Source organism: Colias philodice, chromosome 24 (genome assembly GCF_061535455.1).
Source record: "Colias philodice isolate Cphi_HAF_F1 chromosome 24, ilColPhil1 Martin Lab GWU primary, whole genome shotgun sequence".
NCBI lineage: Eukaryota > Metazoa > Arthropoda > Insecta > Lepidoptera > Pieridae > Colias > Colias philodice.
Genome location: NC_143109.1, coordinates 3,018,579 through 3,038,996, shown reverse-complemented (window position 1 = coordinate 3,038,996; position 20,418 = coordinate 3,018,579). Strand labels below are relative to the sequence as shown.

The 20,418-nt window shown below is 32.6% G+C and overlaps 1 protein-coding gene across 1 annotated transcript in view; it reads right to left on the bottom strand.

Moving 5' to 3' along the window:
* LOC149477656 (uncharacterized) overlaps nucleotides 1–17,710 on the bottom strand; it is a 78,448-nt gene extending 60,738 nt beyond the window's left edge. Inside the window, exons 1-8 of the mRNA XM_089710480.1 lie at nucleotides 17,681–17,710; nucleotides 4,952–5,053; nucleotides 3,799–3,978; nucleotides 2,962–3,078; nucleotides 1,681–1,836; nucleotides 1,380–1,545; nucleotides 930–1,090; nucleotides 357–526 (exon numbers count right to left, since the gene is read on the bottom strand). Of these exons, the coding sequence (XP_089566606.1) occupies nucleotides 357–526; nucleotides 930–1,090; nucleotides 1,380–1,545; nucleotides 1,681–1,836; nucleotides 2,962–3,078; nucleotides 3,799–3,978; nucleotides 4,952–5,053; nucleotides 17,681–17,710 (1,082 nt within the window). The remainder of the gene's footprint in view (nucleotides 1–356; nucleotides 527–929; nucleotides 1,091–1,379; nucleotides 1,546–1,680; nucleotides 1,837–2,961; nucleotides 3,079–3,798; nucleotides 3,979–4,951; nucleotides 5,054–17,680) is intronic.
* Between the last annotated feature and the right edge of the window lie 2,708 nt (nucleotides 17,711–20,418).

Here is a 20,418-nt window from a genome sequence, read left to right as displayed (position 1 = left end):
AAATTTAGTGTAACATTTTTTCGTTACGCGTGACATTTTTCCGTTACGCGCCATCTTTTTCTTATCCCTACCACGCGTGATTCGACGTATTTCTATAAAGTTGCATATAGTAAATTATTTTTTGAAAAATAAGGTCATACAGAAGCTTCACTTCTTACGTGTGTACACACACACATTTTTTATTTTATAGAGAATGTAGTATTCATACAATCATACATAATGCACAGGGCACTATGTAAGAATAAAAAAAACAACTAGGTATGTTTAATAACTAGACCAACTCCCGAAAATACAGAAAACTTTGAACAGCAAGTAAGTAAAGTTTAATTTAAAGAAAATAAAACAACAAAACGCACCGGTCCAACAAAAGTTTAGCGACTTTAGCGTGCCCACAATGCGCGGCCACGTGCAACGCAGTGAGATAGTCCACAGTGACGTCATCGACTGGTGCCCTGCGCGCGAGCAGCACGCGCGCGGCGTCCGAATGGTCGCCCTGCGCCGCCATGTGCAAGGGCGCTAGACCGTTCTGGAATGTTCGAGATGTTAAAGATATGTATGGAGAATAGCAGCAGATTGTTCTTGATTGCAGTGCAATGTTGCAGAATTATTATACTTATTAAAATTTTATTAGGAGAAGAACAGGTCTAAAGGAAGGTCTAAAGATGGTGACTAGCCCTTTTGCATCAGAAGTAACTACGGCAATAATGAAATTCTTCCACAGCATTGCACGAGAACAGTCTAAATAAGGTGATTTTTTTTTGACAAAACATTTTTAATGCATTTTTATGTATACTTTGAAATAACAAACAAACATGATCGTAGCGCAACGAAATGGCAACTCTTCTTTCCATTGAAATAGGTTACTAACTAGCTATTGCATTCAATCTGTCAGAATATTACGTTCAATATTTTGGTGAATTATTACATACCTTACTCTTACTAGTGATAGGTGCTCCTCTATCCAACAGAGCCTCCACCACTCTATCATGGCCGGATCTTGCAGCGCAGTGCAGTGGCGTGAGGCCATCCCGAGTTCGGGCCTCGACGTTCGCGCCGTTGTCACATAGCAGGGACACCATGTTGTCTTTGCCTTTGGATAATATACCACTTTAAATCTGATATTTTGGGGTATAAATGTATAGGTTTGTTGGGTGTGTGTCGTCTTATTAAACCATGTAAAAGTATAAAACAATGTAATCAATTTGGTTGGAAAGTAAATCGCCTTGTTATGTTTTTTTGAAATAGCTGCTTTTTCTTTGCTTTGTATGAGTACAACATGAAATCACGAACTTGTATAATCATAATATGTAACACAATTATAATAATGAGGATTGAGGAATCTATCCAATCACAGATACTACCTAATGTTATCAACTCACCCCACTTCGCAGCAACATGCAGCGGGCATATATTATGTTTAGCAGCGCAGTTGACATCAGCTCCTTTTGCCAGTAAAAGCCTGGCGACGGCTTCGTTGCCATAATGCGCCGCTATGTGGAGCGGTGTGAAACCAGACTTTGATGTTACGTCTGGGTTGTGTTCGTTCTGTGGAAAAATGACTTAGATTACAGAAGCGATTGGTAAGGGTGTATTATGTTACATTATGTAAATATTAGATTTTGCTTTGAAACAGAATAAAATTTATATAGTCGCCTATACAATTTAGTCATATAACCATACCTCCAGTAATAAATTGGCCGCCTTAACATCATCCTTCTTTGCGGCAATGTGGAGGGCTGGTAAGCGAACCCTTCCTCTGGTGTCAGCTTCCAAGAGAACAGCTACCACTCGCTCATGGCCTTGCTGCATCGCAACTGCCAGGGGTGTGAAGCCATCCTAAAAGAAATAAAACCATAGCTAATGTATCTGTATGTAAGTCATTGAGGTTAACATAAGTTAATTTCATAGTAACGTAAAAAATTAAGTTCATAGTAACTCCATGATGTAAGTGTATGTTTTTGTGAACCAGACTCATTTAAACGTAGGTACATCCATACTAATATTATAAATGCGAAAGTAACTCTGTCTGTCTGTCTGTTACTCAATTACGCTAACTACTGAACCAATTTGCATGAAATTTGGTATGGAGATATTTTGATACCCGAGAAAGGACATAGGCTACCTTTTATTGCGAAATAATAATTTGTACCACGGGCGAAGCCGGGGCGGACCTCTAGTAATTATATAATTATAATAGTAATTATATAATTAAATCTTTGTACCTACACGTATCAAGGTACAAAGGTTGAAGGATCGGTGACATACAATAATTAAACAAGTAATGTTATCATAGCGTGTTTTTTAGTTTTTGAAGTGAAACTTCTTTATCGGGGTTGGATAAAAATTTAGTGTAACATTTTTTCGTTACGCGTGACATTTTCGGTTACGCGCCATCTTTTTCTTATCCCTACCACGCGTGATTCGACGGATTTCTGTAAAGTTGCATATTATAGCAAATTATTTTTTGAAAAATAAGGTCATAAAGAAGTTTCACTTCTTACATGTGTACACTAGTACACGCACACATTTTTTTTTAAACGTAAGTGTGTATTTATCTTGATATTATTAGGTACCATTGATTTCATTACTTATATACGTAATTTATCGATAATTTTCTTCTGAAAGTATTGTTTAATAAACAACAATGTTATTTATTAAGTGAGGGTAGTTGAATAGGACAATGATAAATAACGTAAAAGCACCAATCCTGTGTGAGACTTCTCCGTGACGTCATACGTCAAACATATCAAGAGTAGTTCATCAAGAAGGTAAGTTGTATGTTTTATTGTTTTTATTTTTGGTAAAAATCATCAAATGTTTATTGCATGGTGTTCCTATTGGTTCTTTTGTGACGTGCGTAGTGATAAAGCGAAAAACGCGTGTCAAATCCAAATTGTTATCTACAGTTTCTGTTTTGCTATTTTAATGTTTATTGTAAATGCCAATATATTTAATTATTACCTCTGTAGCCAGACTCTGGTTGGCTGCGTTGGCGAGCAGGAACCTAACCACTCCATCGTGGTTTTCTTGCGCCGCCATGTATAGTGGGGTGAATCCATTTTGGGATTGGATGTTTACCTGGTAACAATAAACATTTTAATGTTCAGTTTTATAGTTATCAAACTCTTTATATACATTGAGCTATTATAACTACGTATAGAGGAGACACCACGAACAAAATCTGTGCTGCAAGCGCGGCGGCTTATAAATTAAAAACTTTTCAATTAAAACCAATCAATGTAACAAAAAAATTGATACGTAGGTAATTTATTTTAATCTTTCATGATTTAGCCTTTTTTTCAAATAATATCCACAGTACAATCTTTTCTAAATCTAATTTTTTTCTAATTCTAAAATTTCTAATTTATTTTTTAAATTATCTTTAAATTCTGTTTTATGTTATAATGTTTTGTATTTTTACTATTAAAATATATTATTGCGAAGTTCATAAAAATAATCAGATTTACTATTGGATACAATAGGAAAAATATACTTAATAAGTTTTAATATGATTTCTACGTAAACAAAACATTAGTAAGTAAACAAAACATAAGTTATCTCAACCATGTAACAAACTGTATTTCTGTGTATGTACAATAAAGAGTATTCATTCATTCATTCATTCATTCATTTTCTTCGCATTATACAATTGAAATAACCATGTTCCAGCAATCTGATGATAAACATTTAAAAATCAACACTACAAATAAAAACTTCTATAACACGATCTCACTTGAGTCTTAAACACCTTAACATATAAATATACTACAAACAAAAACCACTATAACAAGATCTCACTTGAGCTCCATTCTGCACCAGCAAACGGACCACAGCCTCCTGGCCGGCCAGGGAAGCGATGTGCAGCGCTGTGTTTCCCTTCTTAGTGGCTGCATCAATGGCTGCTCCTCGCTGGAGTAGTTCTCGTACCACCTCCACGTGACCGTCTTTGGAGGCAAGGTGGATGGCATTCAGGCCGTTCTAGAAAAAGGTTTAGTTAGAACAACTAGTTCAAACATTTATTTATAATAGTAGACGATTAGAAGAAGAGATTACTTATTATGTAGACTAAGTTCGGTGTTGTTATATCCATACATATAATATTATAAGGCTGCAGAGTTTGTTTGTTGTGAAAACAAAGTGGAATGAAAGTTAGGAATACTAAGTAGGTATAGTATATAGGTACTTCGTGATAATTCCATTTGCTACTTAAATTAAAAACATTATTATTAACCCAATATAGTAATTCGAATTCCTTCCGAAATTTCGAATCTATAGTTGATTGAGATACTTAGGTATCACAAAAAAAATTGTTCATCTGGATTCAAAGACAATTTATTTTGCGTCATTACGGTTCAATTAAGCCTAGAATTTACCGCAGTCTTTCGCGTGATTATAACATATTGTACCAATATTAACATTCGTGACTAAATCGCGTGTTCTTAGCATTTCTAGGAATTAAGCCAGCAAAATATTATAATAGACCTTTTTACTGTCGAACCGTAAAGCTATTGTGCAAGTCACGCTTCACTTATTTCAGCTTAATTTAGTCAAATATTATTTTTGCAAGCGGCTTTTCTTGTTTACATAATGTACATTTTAATGTACATAAGTGATAATGAATATATCAAGCTTTTCCGATACAATTTAATGTTTTTCTCCAATCTGTTTTAGCTGGAATCATATGAAATAGATAAAGCTACACGATAGCAAACAAATGTTACATTTAATTTACTTATTGCTAAGTTGTAGATCACAAAAACGTGTTCTATGGGATTTTTAAACATAATAATACAGATAACTAATATAAACAAAACGCTTTTAGATCGCATCTAGTTGATAATCGAATTATTATAATAGTTTCTAAATAAATATTCATACCCTAGTATTATCTCTATTAAATTAAATGTAATTTAATTTATGTTTGAATATTAAAAATATGATAGGTACTTACAGCATTGCTAACGTTGATATCAACTCCTTGCTCGAGCAGGCTGATGATCTTGTCGATTTGGCCTGCGCGTGCGGCGCGTAGGAACGCGGTGCTGGCGTCCGCCTGTAACAAATAATTAGATTAGTATATACCTAGAACAGAAAGCTAATAATTTAACCGACTTCAAAACAGGAGGAGCTTTTTAATTTGTCTACACTAATATTATAAAGAGGAAAGATTTGATTGTTTTTTTTTGTTTGAATTGAATAGGCTCCGATACTACTGGACCGATAAAATAATTGTTTTACCATTAGAATCATACATTATCCCTGATGAATTAGGCAAAACTTTATGATCTTTTTTATATTGTATCTATTTTATTTTGTATTTTCATGTTTCAGAACTTTCGTCTGGGTCAACCATATTCGTTTGAATTGGATTTGTATGTCGAAGTCGACGAAGGAATCGATTTATGGAATAATGTTGTATGTGGATTGACTGTTTGATCTCTAAAGTTAAATATAGGTGGTTAGAGATATTATTATTATTATATTTAGAAGAATTTGTTAAGCTTAATTTAATTTAACTTAAATTCCGCATTTTGGTACTGACATATCAATTAAAACCTTATAGTCATGTGAACATAAAGTCAAAAACGCTAAACTCTAAAAAACCGCTTTAATCTAAACAAAAACTACCTAAGCATGAATAAATTTAAGAGCATCAAAGTGAGACTATCGCAAACGTATAAGTCCAACCCTTATTACTGTGAGTTCAAGTGTACAACCCCTACAGAGGGCTGAAACAAAGGCCAGGGTAAAGACATAATGTACAAGTGTTCTACACTTTGTTATATTTTTATATATGTACTTGGAAATTAAGTAGTTTCGGATTGGACTATGTAAATCACCCGAACTGTCTTTTTTTCTTAATATTATTTTCTTTGTCGTCATTGTGGAACACAAAAACGCGCATTTTTTTTCTGTATTGGGTGGTTTGTAATAGGTTTCGTGTGTGGTGTGACGTATTCTGTGTTCCATGATCTGTTTTAAAATGCATGTTTTAAGTAAGCAACCTTTCGTTAATAATCCTAACTAAGTATACTAACCATCTTAACTTCCTAACTTCCCTAACTAATCTTTAAAATGCAAAAATGTGTTTGTTTGCTTGTGAGCTTATCGTTCTTTCACGCTACAACGAGGTGATTGTATGGTATGATTGTATGGTATGATCTCCATTTAAAATAACCACACCATAATGTTTGGTGAATCTCATTCTAACATTGATCGGTGAGCATGACAAATTTTGAAATTATCAAATATTCGAATACCTATCGGTTTTTAGGAACCATGACGAAAATAATTTAAGTTTTATTTTTCAGAACGTTAATGTAGAATTCCTGAAGAGTGAGTGAGTGAAGTAGACATTTTTATTTATGGGATGCAATTTTTCTTTTCACTCAAATTGATAACATAGATCCTAAAAAAAGGCATTTGTAATACCTACATATCTAATAGTTTACAACTTTCCCTTTATACTTTATAAATGAAAAAAAAAACGGTTGATTCACTATCACCATGATAACTTCAAAGGGCGCAAATCATTAAAACTAACATGAATCACGCACTTTTTTTTAATTACGTCACACGTAAGTGTTATACACAGATATAGACAAAGTCTGGCCACGCGAGCAATTATTTCTACCCCTCCTCTGTGGTAGCTGGGGTAAATTACCCTTAAAAACAAGGGTACAAATATTGCCATGTTGGGCCAAGATCGCCAAATGGGATTAAATTTACTTACCTATTTTTTTATTTAATAGTAAGTATATTATATTATTTTATATATTTTTGGAATACTAGATTATAAAAAAAAAGTATTGATAAGTTAATCGTCATAATCTTTGTAATGTAATTCCTAGGAGTTATACAATATATTTTCGGTAACATCCGGTACTAAAATTCTATTCGGTATCTACGCCACTGACCACACTAGAATTAACTATCGTCTCTTCCATCACTAAAAGTCCGATAGAAGGGCAATATAAAATCGTATCAAATCATGTGAAAACGAGGGTGAATATTGTAAATGCACGAATTTTGTTTATTTATACAATAAAATGCAATGTATCAATTCACCCTAGTTGATATTTACGGCCATTTGTTCTGAAGATATCGATCGACGTTTTAGTTTTGATGACTTCGCAAAAATAAAGTTATTGACTTTGTAAGGGGCGCTTAAATTTATAGTAAAATGGTGCCGAAATATAAAAGTAGGAACAAGCTGAAACTTTGTTATTTAACTCGGTTAAAACTCTGCCGGTTTTTTAATTGATAATTATAAAGTCGAAAGTCAAAGTCTGTTCTTTTTTAATAAAAAGCGGGTATGTGAGCTTAAGGGTGCATAAGGGTAGTCTGATTGTAGACGATCACAAAAGTGAGAAGTGTATTTATTACATATTATAAACATTAAACCACACAGCATTAAACAAATATAACGCTGATTTATTTATATCTAAATATTTTGTGAGAACTTAAATTGATTGACATTGTTGATTTCATATTAAAATATATCATATATTGTTTCCAAAAAAATTGGTTGTCTGTAAAGTCGGTTTCCTGACGATAGTTGAACGTGACAACGTCCGATTGTGCTTCTTTGTCGTTTGTTCCGCGCTCTCGCTTGCACTTCAAGCCTTACATGGAACGCCTCAGAGCGAGGTAACGCCGCATGAGTCATGTTTTTTCGTGCGTGCAGCCGGCTCTATCGAATTATAAGACGTTGTCACGTCAAAAAAAAAAATTTCTATTTACTTTCTTAATTTTGATATTTTTCTTTTGCAGATCGCTGTGTACCTACTAGGTATAAGAAACAAGCGAGAAAGAAGTAATTTTCTTGAATTGTTGCAATCTCAAAGCTCTTGTCTTATCGATATTTTTGCCCATCTCAAAGAAAATACACAAATTTCCCCAAACCCTATAGCCACAATAATGATATTCCAAATTCTAAGAACCCCATACCTACCCTCTATCCCCTAAATGTCATTGTCAACCCCGATGACGTCACACAATGGCTATCGATAACAAACAAATGGGGTGCCTTTTTCCCGCTTATTTTGGAGTAGCAAGTCAATAAAATACGGTATTTCCAATCCTATTTATATAGACGTGAAAATTTGTTTATTTGTTGCTCAATTACGCAGGAACCCATGCGTTTGGTTCACACACGCTTTATTATATGGTCAAAACGTGAACTTCAAAAGTGAGTGGTAAGTATAAGTGGTAATTCTTTCAACTGCTTACTCGAAAAATATGTAAATATAATAAGTATTATTTTTACCATCGTATATATAAGCCTTTATAAACATTACCTTAAAATTTAGGTAATATCTACTGAAGTGTATTGTAAAATACGCTTTATGGTCAACGTTGTCCTTTGAATCTCTTATTAATATTTTAAAAAACAAAGTTTAAATACGTTTAGAAAGTTTAAAGACCGCTTATTATTACAGTAAATAACTACTATTAAGCGAATAGATTAAACTCTGTCTAGACAAATTTATCATCCCCTACACTTGCTTTCAAAATTGAATGCAAATCCTTAAATCTCAAGACTCTACACCCCATCCGACAATAGAGAAGGGAAATAAAGTTAGGACAGTGTCGGGAGCAAGCCCTGGCTCTGTCTAGATAAGGTTATAGATTGAAACGAAACCTTATGGCACGTCTAAATTGAATAAAATATAAAAGTTGCTTTTAGCTGTTAAAAATATCATAATATATTTAATAAACAATGTGTAGCTTCCTCCGGGTTGCTCCTATTTCTGAATATAAAGCTTCAATAGTAGAAAAAGCTCACCAATGCTTAAAGAATGGTGAACATTGGTGAGCTTTTGAGTTAAATCGGAAAAAAAATAATTCGCTATATATGTATATTAAATAGTAGAAGTTTTACCATTCTCTTTCCTAAAATCTTTCCAGAGTTTATTTGCTCCCCTTCATAGAGTAGGTAACAAAATCAATGCCATAATTATTTATCTTCAACTGAATACAATAAATGCAAAAAAAAACTTATATTTTTCGTTATATGACAGTAGATGAATGGATTATTCATAATAGTTGACATTTAATTCATATAAAATGTTAAATCTAGCTTCAATCAATCCAAACAATGACTCTGATGTTTTCATTAAAATGTGCTCAGCTTCTGAATGCAAATAAGCATTGTAGCTTTTACATTATGTGCATTTTTTATGAACAATAAACTCTATGATAGATGGCTTACATAGTATTTTATTTTTTAATGTTTTCTTTTCAGCAGAATGGCAAATGTTTGACGTCAATCGATAATGTAAGGAAACTATTCATAACGATGGTCATATATTTAAAGTTAATTGATAAGGAAATTTCTACGCTTGAGTTAATAATATGTCTTCTTTCTAATGTAATTTACATATTTTAATTATTCATAAAAAATAATATGAACACACGATTTTTTTATTTTTTATTTTAGAAATTGTAAATACTTAATAGTATTATAAAGTCTTATTATTCTTCTGGTCACTAGATTGTACCTACAATATTATTAAGTCAATCAATATCAATGGTTACAAAAAAAAAATGTAAGCATTGAAATGAACCCTTTAAAACGCATATCCTGCTTCTAGCATCTTCCTAAAACGCATGCGTGTAACTCAACGCATGCGTAAAAATATTTCTCTACCTTTGTCTCTAATCCTAATTTTAGCAAGGATCATGAAATTGTATTAATAATTGTCTATGTTAAAGTAATTGTACCATATTTAGTGAGACTGCGTTTGACCAATAATACGCTTATTGAGGCTGTGGTTAAGGTATTTTGTATCAACAAAAGAACGAATGTATGAAAAAAAATCTACAAGTTATAGTATGCTATTGTTAATATGAAACTTTTTTTTAAAAGCTTATGGAATAAATGCGCCTTTGCCAATATATAAAAAACCAAACGAGCGAATGCCTCAAACTCTAATATAGGTAATATGAAATTCTTTTAGTGTAAAGAGGCGTAGAGCATTCTTTTGTTGTTCTTAGTGCATTCGAAAACGTTCTATATAATGTTCTAATACTGAACAATACTGAATTCGTTTACACAAGGTCACGAAAGAAGAAGAGAGAAGAGTCTTGCTCTAGCTCTATGTTCGTTTGGTCTAAATTCACCGTAATATAACCAGTCGATCTAGAAAACTCAAACACATTAAATATTCAATCATCAAAGGGCTGTTTCATGTAATATCCATGCTTTATTGTATCATTGTATGTTCATACGTCATTAGGTATTGATCACAAATCTTTATATAGAAATGTTCTCGACCTAATTCCTAGGTCGTGGTGTTTATAATAATAAATATACCCTCAAGGACTTTATAGTTAAGTAATTAAAAAATGGAAACTTTTAGAAACCTAAAAATGACGAAAGAAAAGATTAGGTCCATCCTATAGGTATTAGGCTTAGGTATTAGGTATATTCCTAGTGTACCTATATACATTTGTATTTTTCTTATGATTTTATGTTAAAGAAATAGTATTTGACAATTAAAAGTAAAACAAGTTACTTTAAAAAAAAAAGAAGAAGGATTTATAATTGTCTAGTTAATATTTATCATTCTAATGTTCTAAATGCGTATATAATAGCGTTCTATAAAGAAAAGTGATGTTGCCATAACTCACTTTTAATGACGCCTAAGGCTCTAAATATTTTATGTCACATCATACAGACCTCAGATAAAAATGTAACTTTCCAGGTTAACAGAGACAAAAGAAATTGTATTTCCTAAGAAAAAGAAAATTGTCGCTCAGTTTTATCTAAGTATAAAATATCTAGCTGTGCCCCGCGGTTTTCCCCGCAGTAGTCCGCTCCTGTTTGGTCTTAGCGTGATGATTTATAGCCTAAAGCCTTCCTCAATAAATGGGCTATCTATTATCTAACACAGAAATATTTTTTTAAATCGGACCTGAGATTAGTGCGTTCAAACAAACAAACTCTTCAGATTATGGTATAGATTAATTATTTTTAGCAAAATACCAAACCGCCATCGAATAGTTAAAACTGGACAAAATTCTTAAGGAAATTCTAGTGGCTTTCAAATACTTACAAAAGAATCATCAAAATCGGTTCACCCAGAAAGTTCTGAAGTCACAAACCCAAAAAAAAAGAAAAATACAGTCGAATTGAGAACTTCCTCTGCGCTTGAAAATTAAAATCAATATTTAGTAAAACTGATCTACTAAAACTAATGTCGTGCATAAAAGCAATTTCAATGCACCCTTCGGGTCGTTGCACGGCAAGGGCTGATAACGTATAGATAAGCCCTTTGATTGATCAATCTTATTTGATTATAATATACATAATTACATATTATGTTATACGTAATATTATGTATCGCATAGAACCACAATCGACAACAATCGTTTTTTTTTTCGTGAAAATACCTAAAATAAGGTCTCCAGTATTTTAACTTTCTTCTGATTAAAATAAATTCAATCTCAAACTAACTCAAAATTTCTGGACGTAAACTAAAGATAGTCACAAAAAATTTAAAGTATCAAAATAACTATTAAAACATTAATACTTTGCAGACAAGGAACGGTAAAACGACAATAATTTCATGTTTAACAAATATTAACTTGTGACCATGACGCTCCCGAAATATCAACATGTTCTAATTAACTATGTAATTAATTAAAATTGTCATTATATTTATTGGGCGGCAAAAGTAGATTAGGTCATAACATTAGGGTCATTTGTTTTCATAATTTCATAAACCTACGTATAAACCCATTTCAAATCATACATTTGAATAAGTATTATCTATAGAAGATACAATATTGTTAGTTTGTAATAGTATTTTATCGACTTGGTTATATCATTATTAAACTAATGTTACTATGTATTTAGAAAAAAAAAAAAACAGTTAAGTATGTTACATGTATAACCGAATACTTGTAAGAGTTAGGTTAGGTACCATTTGATTTCCACAAAGACATAACCTAGGTATAGTATTTGTGGAATTATATTATTATCTGTGACATAAGTTAACCAGTATAATATTTTGGTTTTGAAGCATCATGGGAAATTATAAAGTGAAATTTCATGTTCCCTTGTGGGTTATGGGGTAAATATTTTACCATCAGTACTAGGAATTCCCTTTATGGACAAGTTTTGATATAAAATTCAAATATTCAAATGTACAAACCCTTAATAATTACGAGAGATGAAAGAAGTAATACATATTAAGTAGAACCGATGATAACTAATTTGTCCATAATATATTTTGTGTTTCTCCTGTCTAAATATTTATCACTGAATTCCTAAACGGTTGACCCGATTTTAATGAAGCTTTTGTCTTCAGGTAAATTCATGAATAGTTTAGATTTACAATATCAAAATTAAAATCTAGAAATTATATTATGTTATCCTTTATGTTCCTTAAAAATAATCTGATTCATAGGTTTTTTTGCTAAGTATATTAATGCTCCAGTTTTTAAAGGGTTCATACGACATATTTCTCATTTAATAGTATTATATTCTAAACATCCAAAGAATGTGGCAGGATTGTGGGAAGCCATACAAAACGGGACAAGGGAATTCGATACGAGTCAAGGACAAAGAAAATGCATGGTAATGTATGGTGCCCTTTTTAAATGAATCCTTTTAGTCATACAAATGGGATTATAACATGTGTTCGTATTATCTTTGACTTGTCTTATAAGTGCTATAGTTGTATGGGGTCAAAGTGCATTATTTCTAGTAAATAGATTTTATTACAGTTCGTAAATATAGAAGTTTTAAGCTGCACAAAGTAGAGTAAGTATGAAGCAGTTACATATTTTGTTTAAATTTTAATGAAACCTATCGCAATTAGACAATTTATTGAAGTCCTAACCAAATTGTGCATTCAGTGAAATGATGGTGTACAATAGCATATCTATGAACCTAGTTGGTTGTAGTATAAGTACCTTATACTTTATGTATTATAATATAACAACTGAAACTCTGAACAAATCAAGATGAAACGTCGGGCTAATCTTCCTATGCAACCTCTACCAGAAAACCTACTCTTTTCTTCTATACAGCTACTTATACCAAACAAGATAGCTAAAAATTTGTCCAGATTCAAGAAACCTGCATCACACAAAAAAGGAAACAGAATACTGCGCAAATCATAACATTGGCAGCCAGCCAAGTGAATTTTTGAAAGGCTCCAGCCCATTTTCTTTTCAGGTCGTCATTGTCGGTTACTAAGGCAAAGGGTCTATTGTAATGAACCCTTGAAGCTCAAAAGGTTAGCAGAACTATGTTTCTACTATTGTGTTCTCTTCGTGTAATTTATTCATTGTTTTAGTTGAGTTTAAATACAATATTTATTTAAGCGTTAAATCCTTTTAACCTCATTTCGTGTTGTACGCGTTGAACTATAAAATTTGTAAGCTTTTTATGAATGCAGTTTTACCATTGAATTTGATATTTAGTTTTTATAGCATTCAAATACTTTAAAATTGAGATTTTTAAATACAACAAATTCTATTTTATTTCCATTTATAAGAATTTCTCTTCTTTTTTTTTCTATGTTCTCAAAAAACATTGAGTTTTTCGAAGAAAAATGTGAAGCTATTGTAAAACATATCTACAAATGTATATTTGTAATCTAGTAGTTTTCCGTCCGTTGCAACTTGCATAGACATCACGTTATCGCGAGACAGAGGTCGTTCCCCTTGCAAATTTCCACCCCCTGTTAATTCAAGATACCACAAGTAATCTTTTAAGTTTTATATTCTAAAAAATATGATTTTATTAAGTATACAAGGTTCTAACTATCTATCTCTATGCTGAGTTTCTCCAACCCGCAATTTTTACTTTTTTAGGGTTCCGTACCTCAAAAGGAAAAAACGGAACCCTTATAGGATCACTTTGTTGTCCGTCTGTCCGTCCGTCCGTCCGTCCGTCTGTCAAGACCCTTTTTCTCAGGAACCCGTGGAGGTATGAAGCTGAAATTTATATCAATTACTCAGGTCTACTGTCCCTTGAAGCTGTGAAAAAATCAAACTTCTAAGCCAACGCAATCAAAAGATACAGCCGTTTATGCCGCAAATTTTCGACACTTGCAAGGGAATCAAAACCTACAGGGTGCTTCCCGTGAACTCAGAATCTTGAAATTTGGTACGAAGCAACGTCTTATAGCATAGATAAAGGAAAAATTACGAAAACCATAAATTTTTAGTTACATCACATAATATATATTTTTTTAATAATTTTAAACTTACTACCACGGAACCCTCGGTGCGCGAGTCCGACTCGCACTTGGCCGGTTTTTATTTGTCAAGGTACACCTTGACAAAAAAAGTAAAAATTGCGGGTAGATACAAGTTTATAATATATCTATTATTTTAAAACGATAGAATGTGAATTGTATAATTCTTTGAAATAAATTTCTCTAAACCTAAACATAATTTCAACAATATTAGATAATGTTAAGAGCAAAGACTTTCAAAAAAACATTGGACGTGATTTTTTAATTATATTTTTTATCCCGACGACTAATTTTTCTAATTGTATAAAAATATACTGGCGTAAAATCAACATCAGATGTGATACAAGAAAGTAGTCGATGCTTAGACTCTCCGTTAATAATATCTCGAAATATTTATCAAATTATTTCACCCTACACATTAACAGAACATTCCAGAATCTAATGGAATTAGACCAATATTCCCAATTTCGGTTCTGTGATTGTCTTGCGGAAACTCGAAGCGGCGACAGATTCCATTAGCCACTTTCCGATGGATCATTCGATTATGGGAGGCTGGAATGGTCTGGAATGTTCCAGAAGATTTAGGAAATAATATTATTTGGTAGGTATTAATATATTGAACACGTATTGGATTTATTTTATTTGTTGTAATGTTTTTGACAGAAAATTAAGATTACCTGCCTGTGTAGGTACCTGTCTTTTTGGGCATAATCTTTTGTGAAATCACAGAGTGTAATTGTTTTAGGTTGGGTTTTTATACTCTTCAATAACTATATCTTGCGGATTTCGTCATAAGTAAAGAAAAATGTCTTGAAATTCCAATTCACATAAACATCCGATATAAAATTAAAATAAAAGGATTATGAAATCGGCGCATTATACTCCATAAATAATATAAACAGACAAGCCATATATCTGATTGTATTGTAACTTATAAGTACTGATTGGTTAATTCAATTAAGATAAACAGATTTCCATTATGCTTTAGAACCTAACTCAAACTCGAACATTAATTTAATAACTACATATTCAAGTGCTTTTTATCGCATAATGTAAAATTATATAGCGATTCGCGAAATATGAAAAAATAATTTATATCATACAGTTCTTTTTTTTCCTTTTAAGGTGCTTTTCAGCCAATAATGTTCGAGGACGTGTAGCGAGAAATGTTATTAGACAATACTATCGCCACAGAATACATAATATGTAGTAGCTAAACGCTACTATCGCTTCAAACGCTAACCGTTTCAAACTTAAAACTAAGTGATTGGTTCTTTACAATCACATTTTTCAGTACACATAATCGCATATTATTAGTGGAAAGGCACCCTTATGCCAGACTTGACACAAATCTTAATACGTGCTTCCTGTGAGACATCACGTAGTCAACTTATAGTAGGTTCGCTTTAAATTAAATCTGACTACCCGCATACATGATAAATGTGTGAGCTTTTTGTTATGTACACGCTTAAATTAAAGTATTGCAAAACACTTTAGAAGAGTAATTTATCGCTCTTGGGTATAAAATAAGTTTAAATGTAGATACATCATAGATGATAAAAGAAAATTTTACTATTGTCGTAAATATAGAACCTACCATATTTCATTTACTTACATTTAATAAATCTTTTAATTACACATTTTTAGTGTAAATATTTGCTTCTTCTATTATGCCTATAAATGAACTAGTAATCATATCTGATCGCTATACAATAGTAAAAGATACTAAATACTGATCATAAAGAGAATTAACAACCAATAAAAGCGGCATATCATTAATGAGATTATGGTATTATTTATTTACGACTTCAGTGTCTAATCAAATAACCATGAACTTTGACCTGGACTGTTTAATATGTCTGACTTCTGATTAAGGAAGATAGAAACTGAAGGTTCATTGTAAATTTAAGGAATAAACTTGAGAAGGAGCGAGGTTATAGTCATATCATAGATATCTAGACAGTTATTTAAGAATAGGCCGTAGACTAAAAATAGACTGTAGACGCCATCTTCGATTTGAAAGCTTACGTTTGAATAATTGAAAGCTTACGTTACAATGTTGGCAGACACAGACATTTCTTAGAAATTTCTAGAAATTTTATACACTGTAGGTGTAACTTATGCTTATAGTCTGAAAATTGGACGAACAGATATTGTTTAAAATAATATATTTTTTTTTAATTTCAGTTGTTATTCTTTTGAACAGATATTGTTTAAAAGAATAAAAACTGGTAAAATTCATACAGCGGTGCTGAGAAAAGAAATTATCATGTAAATATCTTTAAATAGTTAAGATACTGCGTCTCAGCAGCACGTGCCTTTCCATATATTTGACTAATAGTGTTCACATCATAAATTCAACATTATAATTTATGAGGAAATATTATTTTGCTTTACAAGTCGCGTTATCCAGCAAGTCTCTATGTATAAGAAAAGTGAATAAAGCAAGAATCTTTAATATATACTTTATTCGAGCAACAGAAGCTAAAACGAATATATTTTTTTATTTTTGCCTCTTATCTCACAAGCTTTTTAAACGTTGAATTTCATGCCGTTTTCACTAATGTAGAGATGTAGAGCTCTGGCATAAAATACTTATCTATGCTCGTTTTAGAACCTGAATCTTGTTACCTGTTACCTGGTGTAGTATAATATTATCTGTATTTCTACATAGACGAATACACAGGCAGAAGCTAGTAGGTATATCATCTTCGTTCTCCTAATATTCCGCAAAAGGTATATCAGTTCTATAATTTTAGGGGCTTACGGTGTAAAGCTAATATTAATTGTGATTACAGTCTGACTAAAAATTAACAGTGGAAAATCAGACGCTTCAATAAATTCAAATAGAGTTAGAAATATTAAAAATAACATCAAGAAGGTGTAAATAAACTGTAACCATTCCAATCGATTTCCTTCATCTTATATTACAGTACTTAATATATAGAACTGATATTTTTTTTAAACGGAATGTTAAATGTTTTACAGACAATCGCTAGAACCGTGGTGGTGTAAGATTGAAAAGTTCAGGAAAATTGGTGTCATTTAGCTTGTTAGTCGGGGCATCTTATACATATTAATTAGGAAATTACGCATAAATCAATAATCATTTTAATAATATATATTACCTACTCTACATCAATATAAAATATGCTATTCTATTTATACACGCTTTAAAGCATTCAAAAGCACATTTGAAATGTAAAAATTAAATGTATAAAAAAATCAATCGCATATTAACTTTATCTCTACCAATTACATGAAATCTATATTTCAAAATTTGTCTTTGCATATATTAAAACTGTCTATCTATAAATAGAAATTAAAATGGATCCGGCAAACAAAGGCACACGCAGCTTACATAAGACGAACTTTAAGCCTGTCCTTGACCGGGCTGCGGCTTGCGGCTTAGCTACGGTACAGCTACGCAGGCTACGGCTACGATAGGCTACGCTAAGGCTTACCTGGTTCGGCGTAGCCGTCTCCGTGGTCATGGCGGCTTCGGTGACGGTAGCCTACTGGTTTCCCACGAACATGTACTAGGTTACAACCAGCAAACTACGAACGACTCAGCATACTATCGATTGCCTAGTCCTTCCACTAACGCGGTCCGATCAAAGAGTCCACACTGTCATACCTCGATACTACAATATACCCGACGCGAGCTATTCCCGAGAGCGTTCCGCCATTTTCTTTTCGGCGAACGTTAAACCGACGAATTAAAATACAATACAAAAACACTAAGCGACAATTAAAGCTGAAGCGTACAGACACGGAGCATTATAGGATACATTTTAATAATTTTTCTCTATTTAAATCGTGTGAGAGCGAACAAGTTGTTGCGTTTGGGACGTAACCACGGGGGTGTAAGAGAATTTTGCCGGCGGACAAGTGATTCGGGTGGGGTGGGTGTAGAGCGCCTGCGCGAACGAGCTTGTGTGCGTGCCACGCGTGTGTAGCACGCTGACCAGCATACATAGACCTCCCCCTCGCGAACGAGCCCATAGTTCTCAGGGAATATACGCTAAATTCACTGGGCATAAGAGCTCAAGTTGTACTGGTTTTATTCACAAATACAATCGATAATGCAGACAGCTCAGGAAATATCAGACACGGTGTCGGGAGGACAAAGCAAAGCGTTCGCAAAATGTCAGATGTAGGTGGATTTATGTTGGGTTTAATCCAGATTTTAATGTGTTGTAATATAGCATTAAATATATTAAAGTATCATGAAAACCGGTGTTTAATTATATTTTTGAATTATCATCATGCAATTTTTAAGAATAAATCTTAATCCTGAAAACACCTCATACGATAATTCATAATGAGACCTACATGTATGTTTTGTATACTTATTTGTTCCTTTACAAATAATAACCCACTTATAATATAACAATCAACAAAAACAGGATAAGTATATGATATTGCAAAAGACTAAAATCTTAATCCATACTAATATTATAAATGCGAAAGTAACTCTGTCTGTCTGTCTGTTTCTCAATCACGCCTTAACTATAGTTAAACTGAACCAATTGGTATGAAATTTGGTATAGAGATATTTTGATACTCGAGAAAGGACATAGGATAGGTTTTATCCCGGAAATCCTACGGGAATGAGTTTTTCTTTAAAAACGCGGGCGAAGCCGCGGACGGAAAGCTTATAGTATAATATATAAATCTCGTGTCACAATATTTGTCCTCAATGGACTCCTAAACCACTTAACCGATTATAATAAAATTCGCACACCATGTGCAGTTCGATCCAACTTGAGAGATAGGATAGTTTAAACATGTAGGTACAACGGGCGAAGCCAGGGCGGACCGCTAGTATCTCTATATAACTTAGCTACTACACTCTAAAATATTTAAATATGATCATTATTTTTGGAAAAATAGGTCGTCTTATGATATACTAGCCGCTCCGCGCGGTTTCACCCCCGTGGCTCCTCTCCTGTTGGTCGTAGCGTGATGGTATATAGCCTATAGCCTTCCTCGATAAATGAGATATCTAACACCGAAAGAATTTTTCAAACTCTTCAGCTTTATAGTATTAGTATTATTCGACCAAGCCAACTAGACGCTCGGGTGGAATGCGGCCTCCCCGCCCGCTTACCGCCTCAGGTACCGCGTTCGCCTTAGTACGGTTCGCAGCATCGACGCATTCGTACGTTTCGCATCGCTAGTTATTTCTGTACTTTTTATTATTAATCGTTAAAGCTTGTTGTTGACTGTTAAGTTTTTCGTTGTTATTTGTTTAAGTTTTTACTGTGTTGTTATTCATAGACAGCCCTCGAAATGGGGAAAAATAAGACTATTCATAGCGGAGAGCGAACAGTGATATTATTAATATTTTTTTTTTGCTATCTGTACCCGAGACATGGGCGGGTGACGTCACAGTTGAAAAGGGTCTAGTTGGCTTGGTCACGTAGTATAGATTATTATTATCATGTATCTAAATAACTACTTATTAGTAAGTTTCGTAGATTTAATCTTAAAAACTTTGTTCATAATCGATTTTAGAGTTTCTTTAATTTTTTGCATCTGTATTGAAAAAGCTTGTAAAAATTAATTACCTCGAAGTAACTACGTTATTTTCAATACTATTTCTTATAAATCAGAACAAAAAGTATAATATGAATTAATATCCTTTAACTACTTTCAAAAATTTCAAACAATATTCGTCTTTACCATTCACAACTTAAAGTACAATTTTTCGTTCAATTTTCAGTAAATTAGTTCGCGGAATTTCTATGGAAATTCAAATGAAAGGGCAAATTAAGTTGAACAGCGTCGAACCGACGTCGAATTGCAAAAACTTGATCGTACAAACATTTCATATTTGATTTGATTTTTGCAAAGGATGGTTTGATTTATAAATTAAATTAATAATAATTAGGTATATCTAATGGTAACGTCTGTTAATATTTTTTAACGTTGTGAGTAGGTAGTAGTATCTACTAAATTCGTGATACATCGAATAATCTTATGTTCTAGTGAATAATAGATTTCTTATCTCAAAATATAATATATCAAACTCATACCTATTAGAAGAGCTCTATCAGTTTTTAATTGTCGATAGCATTTTACAATTAAAACGCTCTTGTTAAGAACTACTAGGTATCTATCTCTTTGATGCTGTTTGTCCATGTTCTTTGCTGATTTATTTATTTATTTGAGTTAATTTATTTTCCTCTCTTCTAAT